At 39.3% G+C, this 16,943-nt stretch overlaps 1 protein-coding gene across 1 annotated transcript in view; it reads left to right on the plus strand.

The window, feature by feature from the left end:
• Nucleotides 1–16,943, plus strand: part of LOC117950593 (ephrin type-B receptor 1-like) — an 85,932-nt gene that overhangs the window by 60,786 nt on the left and 8,203 nt on the right. Inside the window, exons 11-17 of the mRNA XM_034881745.1 lie at nt 49–154; nt 1,446–1,507; nt 1,605–1,802; nt 8,953–9,200; nt 11,767–11,834; nt 12,312–12,459; nt 12,963–13,112. Coding sequence (XP_034737636.1) covers nt 49–154; nt 1,446–1,507; nt 1,605–1,802; nt 8,953–9,200; nt 11,767–11,834; nt 12,312–12,459; nt 12,963–13,112 — 980 coding nt within the window. The remainder of the gene's footprint in view (nt 1–48; nt 155–1,445; nt 1,508–1,604; nt 1,803–8,952; nt 9,201–11,766; nt 11,835–12,311; nt 12,460–12,962; nt 13,113–16,943) is intronic.

Consider the following 16,943-nt stretch of genomic DNA (forward strand, 5'->3'; position numbering starts at 1 on the left):
GTGTGTGTGTTTGTGTCTTTGCGTGGGTCTTTCTGGTTGTTTCTGCAGATGAGTATAAGTCAGAGCTGGGACAGCAGCTCTCCCTGATTGCAGGCTCTTTAGTAGGTGGAGTTTGTATTGTCTCATTGGTAGCTATCGCCATCATCTGCACCAGGTAACGCACCCACACGTGTACACACACACACACACACATGCCTACACACACACACACACACACACACACACACACACACACACACACACACACAATGTGCATTCATTTGTGTCTCACAGGAATATCCTAACTGGTAGAAGTAATATCCTGTTACAAATGATATATACCTTGAATAGTCCAATCAAATGTCCTTAAGCAAGGCATTGAACATGTAGTGACTTTATAGGATTCAATATGACTGATCATGTTTCTTTTTGAATCTGGTAATGTAGCTGTATATATTTTAATTTCTTTTAACATGTATGAAATTGTGATACAAAATCAGATTTGAAGATTATGAAGATCAATTGATATTTAGCCATCATTTACTTACAGAAAACAACAAGACGTCATGTAATGACAGGTGTATCCCCTTTTGCTAGTTTAAAAAAATGTGGCTATTTGGTGGAGAAAGTTTGAAAAACCCAAAAAATGATTACCTCCTAGCTATAAACTACTAAATATAGTTGTTGTGCAACCATATGCCACGACATACTGTGTGCAGACACATTAAATAAGAAATGCCCCTCACCTAGCAGAAGCAACAAGCAACAAACCTTTTTTTCCTGTTAGTATAAGGTGTCTATTTTATTTTTACAACAAAAACATTAAAACAGTGTTGTATGTTTCACAAAAAGATGTGATGGCCAATTGCCGAAAAAACCCTCAGGGGCTTAAAAATAATTTATATATTATTATGCAAAACAAAAAACAAAAACAAATTTCTTTGTATAAAACGATGAAAAATTACGTTTAGAGCATAAACCCATGTGGAAAATTCAGCCAACTTAGGAGAAACCTCAATGAGTGAAGTGGGAAGAGTGTTCCATATCTTTGACCCTCTGTATAACACACTAAACTGTGTTTGAGTCGCACGAGAGTAAGGAGGCCTAATAAGACAACTACTACGGGTCGGATACTGATGACATTTATTATTTAAAGTAAAAATATTACAAAAGGGCGGGGAAAGATCAGTTGACATATTCAATATTCCAGAGTGCATTTACTTGTTTCCATCCAAAGATGACAGCAGGAAAGAAGAGCTGACAAAACAGAGCAGTGACAAGCCACCAAATACTAATGAATTCCTGAAAGATTTTTTCTTTCTCAGAAGCAGACTTTTTTTTTTTTTCGACGTTCAGGCAGACAATTTATTTTAACGACAACCAATTAGCATTTTTCCTTTTTGTGTAGCATTTCTGTCTGCTTGCCTTTTTCCTCACAGTCTCTCCGTATGTTTTTCTGCCTGCAGAAGAAGGCAGTTGAAAGAGAGTGTGTACGGTGACAAGCTGCAGCAGTACAACGCAGGAGGAGGTACGACCAGTGCTGAAACTTTAAATGAGCTCTACCTTTACACACACCAAACTTCCAAAACAGGGTTTATTTTCACACTTTCACATTTTTTCCTCAGATGTGACTCTGAGGCCTGACATGTTCAGTGGTCCTACCCCCACTGTGACCTTTCCTACCTTGTCTGAAGGCCATAGTTCACCGGGGGTCAAGATCTACATTGACCCCTTCACCTACGAGGACCCCAACGAGGCTGTCAGGGAGTTTGCCAAGGAAATTGACCCCTCCTGTGTCAAAATAGAGGAAGTCATTGGATCAGGTAGAGATTTTCATAGACCTAGTGTCTTTGACACTAAGTCCAGCTCAGACCAAAGATTTGCGACGCGCCAGTCTGTGATGTTGGTCTGGGACGCCAGTTCGCTCTTGTGTAGTCCTGCTTTGCCAGACCATCCACATGTTGTGGAGCGGAGCAGGGTCTGGCTACTCCACACAGCTTTCTTGGATGGGAGAACAACATACTCTGTTTAATTGGCATTTCTTTAAACCAATAAAATCGTCTTGGGTGGTGCTAAGCTCCGGAAGGAACCGCTGCAAAATACTTATACGAGAGAAAACTCAGATTGGACAGATCTGGACAGTCTAGCTTGCTGTCTCAGTTTACCCTGCAGAGATCTGAGGAGCCGTTAACTATAGTCCTCATCAATCCACCGGAGTTTAGAATTCCAAAAGAAAGAAAGCGGAACGGTTTATATCTCAGATAAAACCAGCCATTAGCGACTTGACAGGGTGAGTTGCAGGCGCAACCATCAGCTGGCTTGAGTCAGGTTGAGACGGGCCGTTTCAGACCGCTGCAAACTTTCCCTGCGATGGTATTAAATTTCTTGGTCATGTTTCGAATCTTTGGTCTGAACTGGGCTTTATTCTCTCTCTCTCTCTCTCTCTCTCTCTCTCTGTTGTTTACAAAAGACAGAAACGTCTTTACAAATGCCTCAAATAAAAAAAAAGCCATGATTATTTTGTGTCAAATATTACTGTACATTCATTCTGTTTATGCGAAAGCTTGGTTCAAGAGTTGGATAATAAAAAACACACAGTCCTTGTTCATATCTACTATTAACTGCTTCAAGGGAAAGCTAGATTAGTAAACCTTGGTTTCCTCTAATGCGTCACTTGAACTGGCAGATACTCAACAGTAAATTAATCAATTTCTTGCATTGTGCTAGATATTTATGTCAATGAGAAAGATTTGGAAACATGCACTGCCAATTTATAATTTTCCTTTCTTTTTTTTTTCCTTTGAAGTCAGGAGACATGTTTTATTCATTCTGAAAACTTTCCCAGCAATACATAAAAACAGTCTCAGTGCATTCTCTTTGGCTATCCGAGCTGAACTGTGAAAGGAATGCTGTGTGATGTTTGGCAAATAGAGAAAGTCGGATGTGAGAGGGAGTCCGAAGGGTAAATGTTTTGGGGAGAAGGAGGTTCAGCTGTCGAAAAATAATGAAAATAATGAAATGAAATGAGAAATGAAAATAAGAAGAAAAAAAAGACACATTTACTTCTAATCCCTGAGTATTGGAACTATTTAATACCTTAAATTGTTACAATGGTGGAGAAGGTTGGACCCAAATGCAGACATGGCCAGGCGATTGAATATTTATTAACAAAAAAACAAACAACAAAAGGTGTCCAGAAAAACAGCAGGCAGGGTTATGCAAAAACGAAATAAAGAATAACAGGAACCACGGGCGAGCACGCTGACACAGAAAAAGCCACAATGATGAGGGAAGACTTGGACCCTGTTTACACGTGCATGGTTATTTTCACAAACTAAGACGTTTTCCTTTGTTTGTACCCTTCGTTTAAACCTGATCGGAGAATTCACCTCTGAAAGCGAGTCTTTCTAAAACCTCCGTCCAGAGTTGATATTTTGGAAATCTTCATTTGCACGTTTGCATGTAAACTGAGACAACTGGCGGTTTAGGAAACTGGGAAAGTGAGTACGAGAAGAGCGAGGAAGTTGTTGGTATTTTCGGGAATCTGATTGGCTAACGTGGGCTTGAGCTTCTCATTACACTGCCACATACAGGTTTGGCATGCTCTTGACGGCATATATACACGGGTACGTGTATTTGAACACTTTTCTGAAAACTGACAACTGTGCACTATGTTAATTTTGGAACCGGAGAGGTTGAAATGGTCATTTATGAAAATAGCTGCACACGTGTAATCGTAGTCTAAATACACAGGGTAACGAAACGAGAGATGGGTGACACTAGGTTCAACAACAGGTGAAACACCTCAGGGTGGGGCAGACAATCACAGGGGCGGGAAAACACAAGGCAGGTAGTCAAACCAGACAATTATTATGGAGGAAACACGGACTACAATATAAAACAAGAACCAGAACACATACAAAATACCCAGAACAAATACCCAATCATCACATAAATAACTGTATTATTTATTCAATCATTGTTGCCAAGGTGAGGCAAGGCAAGTGAAACACACAGATTTGAGCATAGTATACAATAAAAACTGCAAATACATAAAACAAAGTACAAATATGTAAAAGGTGCTAAAGCACACCTCACAATGTCATAAATATAGGTTCACAAAACGCAGTGCCGGCACAATATAAATCGGGAGTATGTCCAGCCATCATCTTCCAACCCAGTCAACAATTGCAGGGCATGGAAAAATAAATAGGCATTTGACATCCAATCAAACTTTGTTTATAAATTAATTTGCCTTGAATACTTTGGGGAATATGAAATACTAAAGAACAACATAAAGCTATGAGGGTGATATTGATGCTTAATACTTAATAATTTTTGCATCAAGTCCACAAATAAATAAACTTTTCAAAGTCTCAAAGAAAAGCTGTGTGTCATATCTGCATTTCATTTGGAACTTTAACATTTTTTAATGAAAGTTCAGTACCACCATGGGGCAAAGGTGACATTATTTAGCTGCCTCTGGGACTCACATCTCTAACAGTCACCGGTTCACTCTCACTTTTTGTACTTTGATTAATTTAAAATGCTCATATTATGCTTTTTGGCTTTTTACCTTCCTTTTATTGTATTATGTATCTTTTTGTGCATGTTAAAGGTGTACAAAGTAAAAAAGCTCAAAGTCCACCCCGATGGGACTTACCATCTCCAACAGAAACACTGTTCACAAACTGCCTAAACAGCTCTATTGTAGTCCAGACTTTACTTCTGTGACAAACGTGCACCCCTTAGTAACACGTTATAATGCTCGCCTAGCTGCTAACATGGCACGCCCTCATACTCTGCTTATGATTAGCTAGTCTTTACCTAGCTACTGCACGTGTGGCAACAAAGATGGAATTGAAGTGAAATGCCTTACTGTAGCTAAAACAGAGAGCCTAACACAACACAAAACAACAAAAATAGTGTTTTTTGCAAACCAAATAAACCTATTCTGGTACAACCTCTAACTACACTTATGAACCTGATGAGCATGATATGAGCATACATTTAAACTCAGGTGGGTCCTTCATTAAAACCTCATACTCTTCTTTTTAATTCTTTAGTTTATATTGCACTCATGTGGAGCATATATTTTAGTACATTTGTGTTCAATCAAATTACCATAAACTAATCAACACAAACCTCACGCGGGGTTAATATTTCAGCTTGGAAGTACTGGTTGTTTTTTGGGTCTCTTTAACTGCTCTTAATCAGACACAATGCATATACAACACAGAGCAGGATGTAGACAGGGGTCATAGGGGCCGGAGGAAAAAAATACTTGGGCCTCTTAATAGGCCTCTTAATCTAGCCATTCCCAGGATATTCCCAGCATACTTTATCCTGACCCTTTCTCATAGTGTTCAAATCTATTTCTTAATCCTCTCTTTTAGTTTTAGTTTTGCTTGCATGGTTCATATTCCTAATAGTGTGTGCATGTAATCTAATTACCATAACCTCACACAAATTAAGTGTTATTCCAGCATGTGTGCACTGGTTGCGCTAAACTTAATGAGAACTTGGGGGTGACAGGGTAAATGCACATTTCACAAAAGGCTGTAGAAAGGAATCAAAAGTCCAACAGCTAAATTGTTATCCTGGGGCCCCCAACAGTTTAATCTGGCCATGGTTGGATTGGCAATCTGAGATAAATTGTTAATGGATGAAAGAATTATTACAAAAGTTACCCTCTGTTTTAGTCTAATCTGAATGACAAATCACCGTACGTCATCACATTGATGCAAAAAATGTGAAACTGTGAATGTTAAAGGCAAGGCTATTTGTTTTATACAGTACAATTCAGACACAAATGCTATTCAAAGTGCTTTAAACAAGCATAAACATACAAAGCAATCAAAACAGGACATTCAATAATCATAAAACAAACAAATGTAGATGTATAAGACTTTAGAAGCATACAAATGTAGGAATGACCTCAGGGAAAGCAATGGCAAACAGAAAGGTTTCAATTCTTGGTTTAATGGAACACCGAGTTGGGGAAGATCTCAAGGGTTCTTGCAGTTTATTCCAGATCTGTGTTGCATAGAAACTAAAAACTGCTTCTGCATGTTTGGTTCTGACCCTGGTGAGGGTAAGCAAGCCCGTCCCAGATGCTCTAAGAGCTCTCGATGGCTTGTAAAAAAGCAGCATATCAGACATGTATTTTGGCTCCAAACCATTAAGCTCTTTAAATGGATAGTTAGCACAATTTAAGTGTGTTGCTAAATGTATATTATTTTATGGTGTGTATTGTCATATTGCCCAACCCCAACACCACCATCTGGCTGCATTGCATTTATGATTTGTATACCTCATAATAGATAGTGTTGTTTTTACTCCAAATGTTATCCCCCAGTAAACTCTTTTCTTTTTTTTCTTCCTTTGGGCCAAAGCTAATTAAACCCAAATGGCCATGGAGCTCTGGGTGGTTAAGGTCATGAACCAGATTGTGACCCTCACCGCTGAGAGTATGTGCTCTGGGCTTTTGGTCTGTTGAGGCTTTCCGTAATCCCTCCGTTTCTCACTTTATTTTTCTCTGGGGAAGGTTTCTCACCTCAGCCAGAGGTGACAGAGGAGAGATGAAAATAACGGGAGGGATGGAAAAATATGAGCCCAGGGTTGATAGTAGCTGTGGCCAGACTTTGAGCCCTTAAACGGCCTGATCTCTCCCGCTGTGATAGAAAGTAAAAATGTATCCAAAGCTCATTCTCTCTTTCTCCCTCCCTTTGACTTTCTCTTTTGTTTTTCTTTCCGTATTTCTTTGATACTTCCTATCTTCATCTTTCTCTGGGATACATCCCCTCTGGAGTTTTAGAGTTTGTTTGCATATAGAGAAATGCTAAAACAAAGAACCGAGGGGGAGAGGGAGGGGCAGAAGATCAACAGATTGAGGAAGAAAGATGAAAGTAAAAAGCACCCTTAGGAGATGATAAAAATATCTCACCTCACTCTCTCTTCCGCTTCCTCTCTCTCTCTTCTCTTTCCTCATTACTATCGTTCACACTGTAAGAAATGTCTTCATAAAAAGCACTTTATTTAAATCTTGAGACACTTTAATTTACAATTGAAAGTAGCGATAATATTTCACCTTACAGGCCAGTTGATATAAAACTGTATTAAGTTAGATATGCTGTAGATTTAAGACCGGATTGGAGAATAAAAACGAGGAATATTTCTTCTAAAATATCATATCTATATTTCTGCTCCATATTCTCCTTGACCACCTCTATTTTAGAAATGGGGAAGGGAGATGTCATCCGATCATGCCCCTTCTTTGCGAAAATTGCTGTTTTCATCCCTCTCCGTTCATGCTTTCATACTTTCTTCCTTCTCCCTTTTTATAAATACTGTCTCATTTCCATCCTTCACTCTTTCATTTTTGTACCCCCTAATCTTTCTTTCCACCTGCCTCTCCTTTCATTCTCCTTCTTATTTTGCCCTCCTTCCATCTTTTCTTCAGCTGGTTTACAGCAGTGACAGCAGTAGATAGTTTTTAATGAGCAGTGAGATGTGGAGAAGAGATCACAGTGAGACAGGACGACACAGCCTGTCATCCAATTCCCATCACTCATCCATTATTCACATGTGATTTATATCTCTGAGATGAGGACTTTTATTTTGAAGTGATGTTCAATTTTCATGTCCCCAAGCAGCATATGGCTGCATTTATTTCGACAAAAGACATCTGTGTCACCAGCAGTGTAGGAAGTTGAGACAGTTCATATATTTGACATTGTAACCAACCACGACCTATCAGTTCATACGGTAGTCAACATAGCGATACATTAAGAAAGCAAAAACACGTGAAAAAGGATAACCTGCTGTTTTTCCAAAAAAGGAAAACTTTTTTGTACAGGACTGCATTTGTCTCCTCCACACTGTGGAGCTTGGGGTTTATTTGAACATGACATGAAGAAGTGACTGGTCCAACTTGAACACGTCTCTTATAGTCTTGTATTGCCAGACCTTCCTCCACAGCTCCGCAAAGGAAGGTCCAGCACAAAGCATTCCAGGATGAGAGAAAAACACGCTCTGGTTTATTGGCATTTCTATAAACCAATCACAATCATCAATGGTGGTGCTAAGCGACGCACAGAGCAACGGTGCCTCTGCAATATGGCCTTCGGATGGAACTTGTTTTGGTGGAACATATGTAAATTCAAAGCTTGTTTTAGTCTTTTCAACAGAAAACTCTTGTTTGACAGACTGTCTAGCTAGCTGTCTTAATTTACCCTGCAGAGAGGAGTAGTTATCCAAAGTCCTCAAAAATTGGGAGTTTAAAATTCAAACGCAAAGAAAGCAGAAGGTAGTGGACATCCGGCTGAAATGAAAGACATCCAGCGGAATGTCTGGCGTTACATGAACAATCCCGGAAGTGGCATTGTTCCTTTTTATCTTGTTTGCCACATCTGCAAAAAACCTTTTCTTTGCCCAAGTGGAGCCATTGAGAGAATTAAATTTTTCTGGTTCTTTCGGTCTGCAAAAACACCACCAGTGTCCCCGTAATCAAAGCCCTCAACCTCATTCTGCTTGGGCAAAACTGCTCAATGGCCATCAGTGTGAGACTGAGAGTGTGTTTGTTTTTAACAAGTCCTGCCCCTCATGCTACTGCCCAACTCAGCTGCAGAAAAGGACAATATGCTCCCCTATGTCTGATTGATTAAGAATTTGTAATCATAAATTGTAACCAAATTGTATGACCTTCAGCCCATCTGCTTTCTCTGTTGACTGATTTCCATGTCATATAATGTGATTAAAATGCAATGATGTATTTGTCTGTTTGATTATGTTTATTCAAGGGCTCTGAAGTCAAAGAAGCATTAAAAAACATCCCTAATAATGTACTTGTTTTCCCCTGCTGAGTCACATATTGTCTTCTAAAAGAGCATTAAATCTGACCTGCTCCTTTTTGATTTTGCTCTGGGACAGAATGCTTTCATTTCAGCTCTATAGTGTTTTCTTCTTCTTCAGGTGAGTTTGGGGAGGTGTACAAGGGTCGCCTAAAGCCTGTTGGGAAAAAAGAAATTCCTGTGGCCATCAAGACCCTGAAGGTTGGCTACTCTGAGAGACAGAGGAGGGACTTCCTGTCTGAGGCGTCAATCATGGGCCAGTTCGACCAACCAAACATCATCAGACTGGAGGGCGTGGTCACCAAGAGCAGGCCTACGATGATCATCACAGAGTTCATGGAGAACGGAGCACTTGACTTGTTTCTCAGGGTAAATAACACATACAAACTGTAACGCACAAACACATACATATGTAGCCATTGTAACAGTGTACTGCTGCACTCAATATAACTTTCTAAATGATCTGCAGTTTTAAGGTTGGGCGGATACAGTGGAAGTGCAGGAATGCTTCCTGTACCACTAAAACAATCATGGTATCAACACTATATATTTAATATATTATTTAATAGTGTATATTATTAGATTAAAGCTGCTAATGACAGATATTTTCTTTTACTAATACTAATACGAATTATAATAATAATAAACCTTATTAATACTGCACTTTTTAAAACAAAATTACAAAGTGCTCTATCCACATGGTTGAACCCGGGTCAAACTGCTAACATCAGGACTACAATGAGGCAAATAAAATTAGGCAACTAAAAATAATTAAGATTTAAAGGGAAAAAGCAACAATTTAACACAAGCCAGTACAGGTTTAATTTTACAGGCAAAATGAAGCAGTTAAGGAAAATATCTCATGTTTTTTTGTAAAATAGCATAGAGGAACATAGGTGTAATTTACGCTGTACATACTGTCTGTGTTAATGTATGTGCCTACAGTATTGATATACACATTCATCTTCAATCTAAAATCACCTATAGTCCAAACCAAGGATGTAACTTTGGGTTCAACATTGGGGGGTTGAGGTCCCGGGACATGCCTGCATGTACTGAGAAAAGCGACAAAAACATGGTAAAAATTGTGGAAATCAAAACCCAAAAAAAGGCGACAAAAACATTGAAAAAATTCAAAGAGAAATTCCCAAAAAGCAAGACAGATTCAGAAAAATGCAACAAAACTAGGCGAAAAAGCCCAGCTTTGATTATTGGGGGGAGTGTAGCCGTAAATTACGCCTATGGTCCAAACACAGAAATATCCAAACAGATGGAAGGAGTGGGAATTTTCTGAGAAAGAGAACTTCCCACTTATCCTTTTCTCCTCTCTTCTCCTTCCTGTGCTCCTTCCTCCTCATCCTGCGACCATGTCTGTCTGCCAGTCTGTCCGTCCCTTTGATCCTGCCCTCCTTTCGAGGCGCCTCTAAAGACAGAAAGAGAATCTCTTTGATGTTTGGTTCTCACAGTGTGACCCCTTTTGACTAAAAAATCCTCCACTGACTTACACACACACACACACACACACACACACACACACACACACACACACACACACACACACACACACGCACGCACGCACGCACACAATGATCGATCTCGCTGGTGTTGCAGTCCTAGCATGACCATCTTGCAGACACAAAACCCAGAGGATCAATTGTGTGTGTGTGTGTGTGTGTGTGTGTGTGTGTGTGTGTGTGTGTGTGTGTGTGTACCTAGAAAAAGGTTTTGCCTGCAGAGGATTAGGCTAGAGGAGCATCAAAGGCGTGGTTTGATGCACAAAGTGAATTAAAAAGACACACACACACCTTCGACTGCAACCATGTCAGCAGGGATGTCAGTGATGTTTATAAGAGACAGAGAATGTCTGGCCCAAAGGTGAAAAGAGTAAATAACAAAAAAAGGCTTGGGGTTTTGTCAACATGTCTCATAACAACATCAACAAGCTTCCAGCTCCTCAAAATGAGGCTTTTTCTGTTGCTTTTTGATATTCAGCAAAGGAATGATATGTTTGTTTGTGCACATTAAGAAAATATTTGCCAAACCTCTTGTTCTATGTTTTAACATCTTCTCTCAATCATCTGAGTTAAATTGTTGAAACTATAGAATGAACCAACACCTTTGGGACAGCAAAAGCCAATTGATGAATATAATTTAAGTCCCTATTTGATTAGTCCATCTTGAAAAACATCTTTGTTTATCTGAACTGTTAATAGTTAATAATAGTTAATAATTATAATAATGAATTCATGCTTACCTTTTTAGTGCTATTTGTGAGTAGCATTGGTCTACCTGAATTGTAGATAAGGTAAAACTAATTCATTAACTAGCAGCTCATACTGTAAAGGACACACATAGACATACAACATGAAGCAATGCTCACATTAATGTAACAAAGATTGAATGTCAGTTTAAGAAAGTTACAAATTTGTCAGACAACGCCTCCCAATTCTGACATTTGCAATTTGTGGAGGAGGGTTTTTAGAACCTGTTCAATACAAGCAGATTGTTTATTATTGTCATTATGCAAGCACAACAAAACTTCAATTGGGTCAGCATTACATAGTGCATTCTTTTAAGGACTTCACACATATTTACAAAGAATAAAATAAGGCACAAATGAGATAATAAATATCGGCAATAAGAAGTACAGAAACTAACTTTGAAGTATTGTCTCTTAACCTAACCCATACCATACCCAAGACCAAGGGCTATAACAAGAATAAGAAATTGCTAATTGAATGATTAAAATTGTAATGTTCAGGTTAAAATCTGAAAATCAAATTTCAACAACACCAGCAGTCATATTAAAACCACATTTTATTTATATGTAACTGTCATCTGGTTTGAAAAGAAGGTGCTTTTTCTTTCTCCAAAAATTTTAAAGTATTATGAAGGAGTCTGAAAATGGGAAGAAAAAAAAATTATTGTTTTGCAGCAAAACGATGGGCAGTTTCCAGTGATCCAGCTGGTTGGTATGCTGAGGGGCATCGCATCTGGAATGAGGTACACACACACACAATCACACCTGCTACAGTAATCCATTATTATTATAAAGATGAAGAAGAAACGTTTTCAGATGTAATGATTGTTCAATTGTTGTACAACTTATGTTTTTATGTAACATTACTAAGAGACTTTGAGATTTCATGTTGTTATCTCCAATATACTAAATCAGACATCAGCAGCACACAAACAAACACATGCACACACATACGCACACACACACACACACACACACACACGATCATATCTGTGTTTTAGTGCAGGTACAGTATATGGTTGTATACACACAAACATGGACAAGTTCACAAACCTTAAATCCCATCCCTATATCAAAGGCTAGGTGGCAGTGATAACACACACGCATGCATACACACACACACACACGCACACACACACACAAATACACACACACACAATCCCATTAGCTTTTTATAGTAGCCCAGTATATCCACACAATAAATCCGGTTGATGTTACAGATACCTGGCGGAAATGAGTTATGTTCACCGGGACCTGGCGGCTCGGAACATCCTGGTTAACAGTAACTTGGTGTGTAAGGTTTCTGATTTTGGATTATCACGTTATCTGGAGGAGGACACCTCTGACCCTACCTACACCAGCTCACTGGTGAGGACTCACACACTCACATGCAATAACCGTACACTCATGAGGATACTAATGCTGCAATTATTGGTGCAAAGAAAACAGTAGTGACTTTACAGATAATGACAACAATGATAAGAACAGAGGTAAAATACATAGGACAAATGAATCAATATAAACCAATCCAACAGTAGTAGTAATATTTCCTTTTTTCCTGGTATCCAAAATCTACAAATGTTTTCACATTGCCTTAATTAGAAGATTTTTTTGCCATTGAGCACAGTTTGTTATGACATACAGCATGCATATGCAGGTTATGGTAAGGATTGTGATGACCACCACAGTTGTTAGTCCTCATCTTTGTGTTTATGACGTACTGTTGCAAATATGTGCTGCCTGTGGCCCTTTGCGTAGCACTGTGTGATGACTGTGCACTTCATGAGTGGAACTATGCATACATATTTTTTCTTTCTTTCCATCATTTATCTTCCCCTCTCTTCTTCCCTTTTCTTTTCCTTTTTTCTCAGGGCGGTAAAATCCCAGTGCGGTGGACGGCTCCGGAGGCGATTGCCTACAGAAAGTTTACATCAGCTTCAGATGTCTGGAGTTATGGGATCGTCACCTGGGAGGTGATGTCATACGGAGAGAGGCCTTACTGGGACATGAGCAACCAAGATGTAAGCCACTGTGTGTGTGTGTGTTACAGTGACTCTTGTGTTCTCATTGATGTCTGTGACTGTATAATATTGTGTACATTTTACCCATTCTTTTTGTTGCTCACTGCCTTTCTGGAGCGTGTGTGTGTGTGTGTGTGTGTGTGTGTGTGGGTTGGGGGCTGTGCTTGTTTGTTTCCTTTGCCGTCTTTCACAGCATGGTGTCTGCATGTCTTGGAAAACACATGGAAAATGAGGACATCAATTTAAGTGTCACAGAGATGGTTGTTCTCTGGAACATCAGACCAAAAGGCATCAGGAATTTTGTTTTTCAGCTGATCTTTTCCTTGGGGAATACTTTATTTCTTGACAACTTTATTCCAATTACCTGCACAGTATGATCATTCCGCTGCAGCATTTTAATACCTTATTTTTTCTCTGTGCTGGCATCACAGTGATGTTGTTAAGTGGTCTGAAGTTACATTTATTCCCGTTTTTTAGGCTAAAATGATTTTCAGTTTTTTTTTAAAAGAAGTGCATTGTTCAAACAGTGCTTTACTTGTGTTTAAATCTATCATACAACAACTCTCTTATCCTTTCTTCAAAATAAGTACGGTTTACTGTTGAAAAATAAAAGGAAACACATGCGGTAAATTAAATCCAAATGATCGGATTGTTGACAATCTTATTTTTAGATTTCTATTCAGAGAAGAATTGGGATACTCAGACTAAAGTTTTGGCACTAAAACCCACAAAGCATTGAGGCTCTAAATCCCAGTTCTTGCTTTCTGAATCTACAGTATATATCTAATGGCTTTGACACAGAGAGGACATTAATCTTCCTAAGTAAATTTTGTCGCTGCAGAAAATCTTCCAAAATATATCTGACTTGCATGAGTTGTGTTCATCACCTAGAAAATATTCTTAATAACCTTCTGTTAGGACATATATTAAGATTTGATATGTCACATTTTCCCCAGTAAGAACCCATTTTTCAGACACACAGCTCCACTTCAGCAACGTTTAACATGCTTGAAACCTCATTAACTTGACTGTATGTAAACGTCTTCTCTAACTGGTTAGCTGTCCCATTAATGATGCCCTTCCTACAGAAACGCATTTTATACTAATAAAACTAAATCATTTCACCATTTTGGTCAGCAGGGAACCATTTCCGTCTCGCATCTGCATCACCTTAACCATCTCTTCCCCCCTTATTTCACACTTCACCCCATCGCTTACCTTCCCCCTACTGTCTCTCCTCACCTCCTCCCTTGCTGCCTCACCCCTCGTTCTCCCATGGTTGCTCCTTAGCAATAGAAGCAGTCTATGTAGCAGTAATGACATAGAGACACAGACAGTGTATAATGATGGGGAAAGTGTGTGTTACCACTATAGTTAACGAAGGTCTGCTGGGGCATTAACTATGCATGAACCTCACACCCTAAACTCACACAGCTGAACCACACACATGCATGCATACAGACACACACACACACACACACAAACACATGATTTCAAAGAACATGGAACGGTGAAATTGTCAGTGGAGCCAGCACAGGTGCTGTGTTCATCATGAATTAATCATGAAAGAGACCTGTGATGTTTTACTACACTCACTGCTATGTTGATTGACAGCGGTGCTTAGAGAGAATTTATGCAGCACAAAGCCTGAGAAGTGTGTCGGGGTCAAGTAGAGTTCAGTCAGCGAGCAGACAAATCCCCGTTGCAGAATTTACAGTAGTAGAAGCACCGCATTCCCTCAGCTTACTGTTAAGAAGGCTTACAAGTGACACAGGCTAGTAACTTTATATTTGATGGAAAGCATTATTTCAAGGAATGCCCTGGCAAATCTGCTTTGTTAAAGGCAGATTCTGGCGTTAATAATGTTGCAGCAGCACCAAAACTTAAGACACACTTGGAAGAAAGGTTTGGAGTCCAAAGCTTGAATCACAGGCAAAACAGGTAGAGTTAAAATGTTTACTAGGTCAATAATAAAAGGGGGTGGGAAGCTGGTAGTAAAAGTGCAGAAACAGGCAGAGGTCACAATATAAAATCTAGCAGAGCTGCTACAGGGCAGGAAACATAGGGGAGATAATGAGCAGGTGATGGGGAACGGTGGGAACATACTGAAAGAATGGCAGTGTAGTGACCAAGACATTAAACATTCAGACAATCGAGAGTTTATTGACCTTTTAAGAAGGCAACTAATTCACCTACAATGTCTGGCTTATCTGACTCTAATAACACAACAAGAATAAAGGAATAGTTCTGAACTTTTATCTGCTTTCTTGCCCTGCACATTAACACGGTGTACCTTGTTTGTTTACAGGTCCCATGACATGGTGCTTTTTGGATGATTTTATATAGACCTTAGCGGTCCCCTTATACTATATCTGAAGTTACTTTCCCAAATTCGGCCTTGGTGGAGATTACAGCCACTAGAGCCAGTCCCACAATAAGCTTTCCTTAGTATGTGCCATTTGTGAGTCTGTTGCCTTTGAGGAGGAGGGAAGGGGGGCCAAGTTTGAAAACCCTCTCTCTCATGGGTGGACCAAATTCCCTGGGCGGGTAAAGCAGAGAAAAGGGAGCTAATCTTGCCCCTTATGACCTCATAAGGGCAAGATTCCAGATGGCCCATCTGAGCTTTCATTTTCTTAAAGGCAGTGCAGGATACCCTGGGCTTGGTTTACACCTATCAAAATTTCTAGCCACTGGGGGACCATAGACAGGCTAGAGGAACTCATATTATTATTAAAAAACCTCATAAAGTGATATTTTCACACCATGGGACCTTTCAATACACACAAAAACGTAAATGTAGAAACATCAATGTTGAATATGCTGGGGTTACGTGTGCAACTATTTCCTGGCTGGGTGCAATGCAAAGTTCACCGTTTGCATGGAGACAGGTGTAGACCAGTCTTGAGCAAAGTTAAACTAAACGGCTGCTGGTGGTAACTTCATATTTACTATGCAGAGATACAGTAGTGACATCGACATGCTAAGAAGAAAGGTACTTTTATTGTCACATACACACTCACACACATAGCCAAATTCATTCTCTGCACTTTAACCCATCCCTTAAGGGAGCAGTGGGAAGCTACTTACAGATCCAGATCTGAGCCAGTGCCTTGATCAAGGGCACTGACTAGAGAGCCTAAAATACATTTTGAGCAAATAAGCTTGTTTCTAAAATGTCAAATATTTAACTAGTACTTTGGGATGTACCTTTTTTATATTACTTATTGTGGTCACATCCAAACATTACTGATGTTGAGAATGTTCCAGATTATTGACGGTGGTCATTACAAAGAGTTGCAGCCCGCTGATTCCTGATGCCACCAAAGGTTGTTGGGCCTCTCAAGAAAGAAGTGTGAGAAGAAAGATGAATGGATATGTGATGTGTGAAAGCAGTTGAAAGATCAATGTAATCTGAAGTCATTACAAACACAGAAACCAGTACATGCTATTTTGAGCCATCAGGGTAGACAACAATGTGAGTTTTAAACCTTACAATGATCCTAATTACAGTTGGGTAGATGTTTAAAAAATGATTGTCACATTCCTATCACGGGAAGAATAATTTGAGATAATGACCACTGAATGATCACGGAACTTTTTCCATTCTTTGATTATTTTTTCGGGGTGGCGAGGCAGGTAGTTACTGTTTTAGTCAAACGAGTTTTTGAATTCTGTGATGTTCTTGATAATTAAATTCAGTACTTAAAGGTATTCCGGCTTATTTAGAACAACCTCTCCGCAATGCAAAATTCTTGCCTAAAAGTCTTGGCAGATCCTCAGTACCAGCACTGCCTTAATGAAATCAAAAGCTCCTGTGTTTAGAACTACCTG

Source organism: Etheostoma cragini, chromosome 9 (assembly GCF_013103735.1).
Source record: "Etheostoma cragini isolate CJK2018 chromosome 9, CSU_Ecrag_1.0, whole genome shotgun sequence".
Taxonomy (NCBI): Eukaryota; Metazoa; Chordata; class Actinopteri; order Perciformes; family Percidae; genus Etheostoma; species Etheostoma cragini.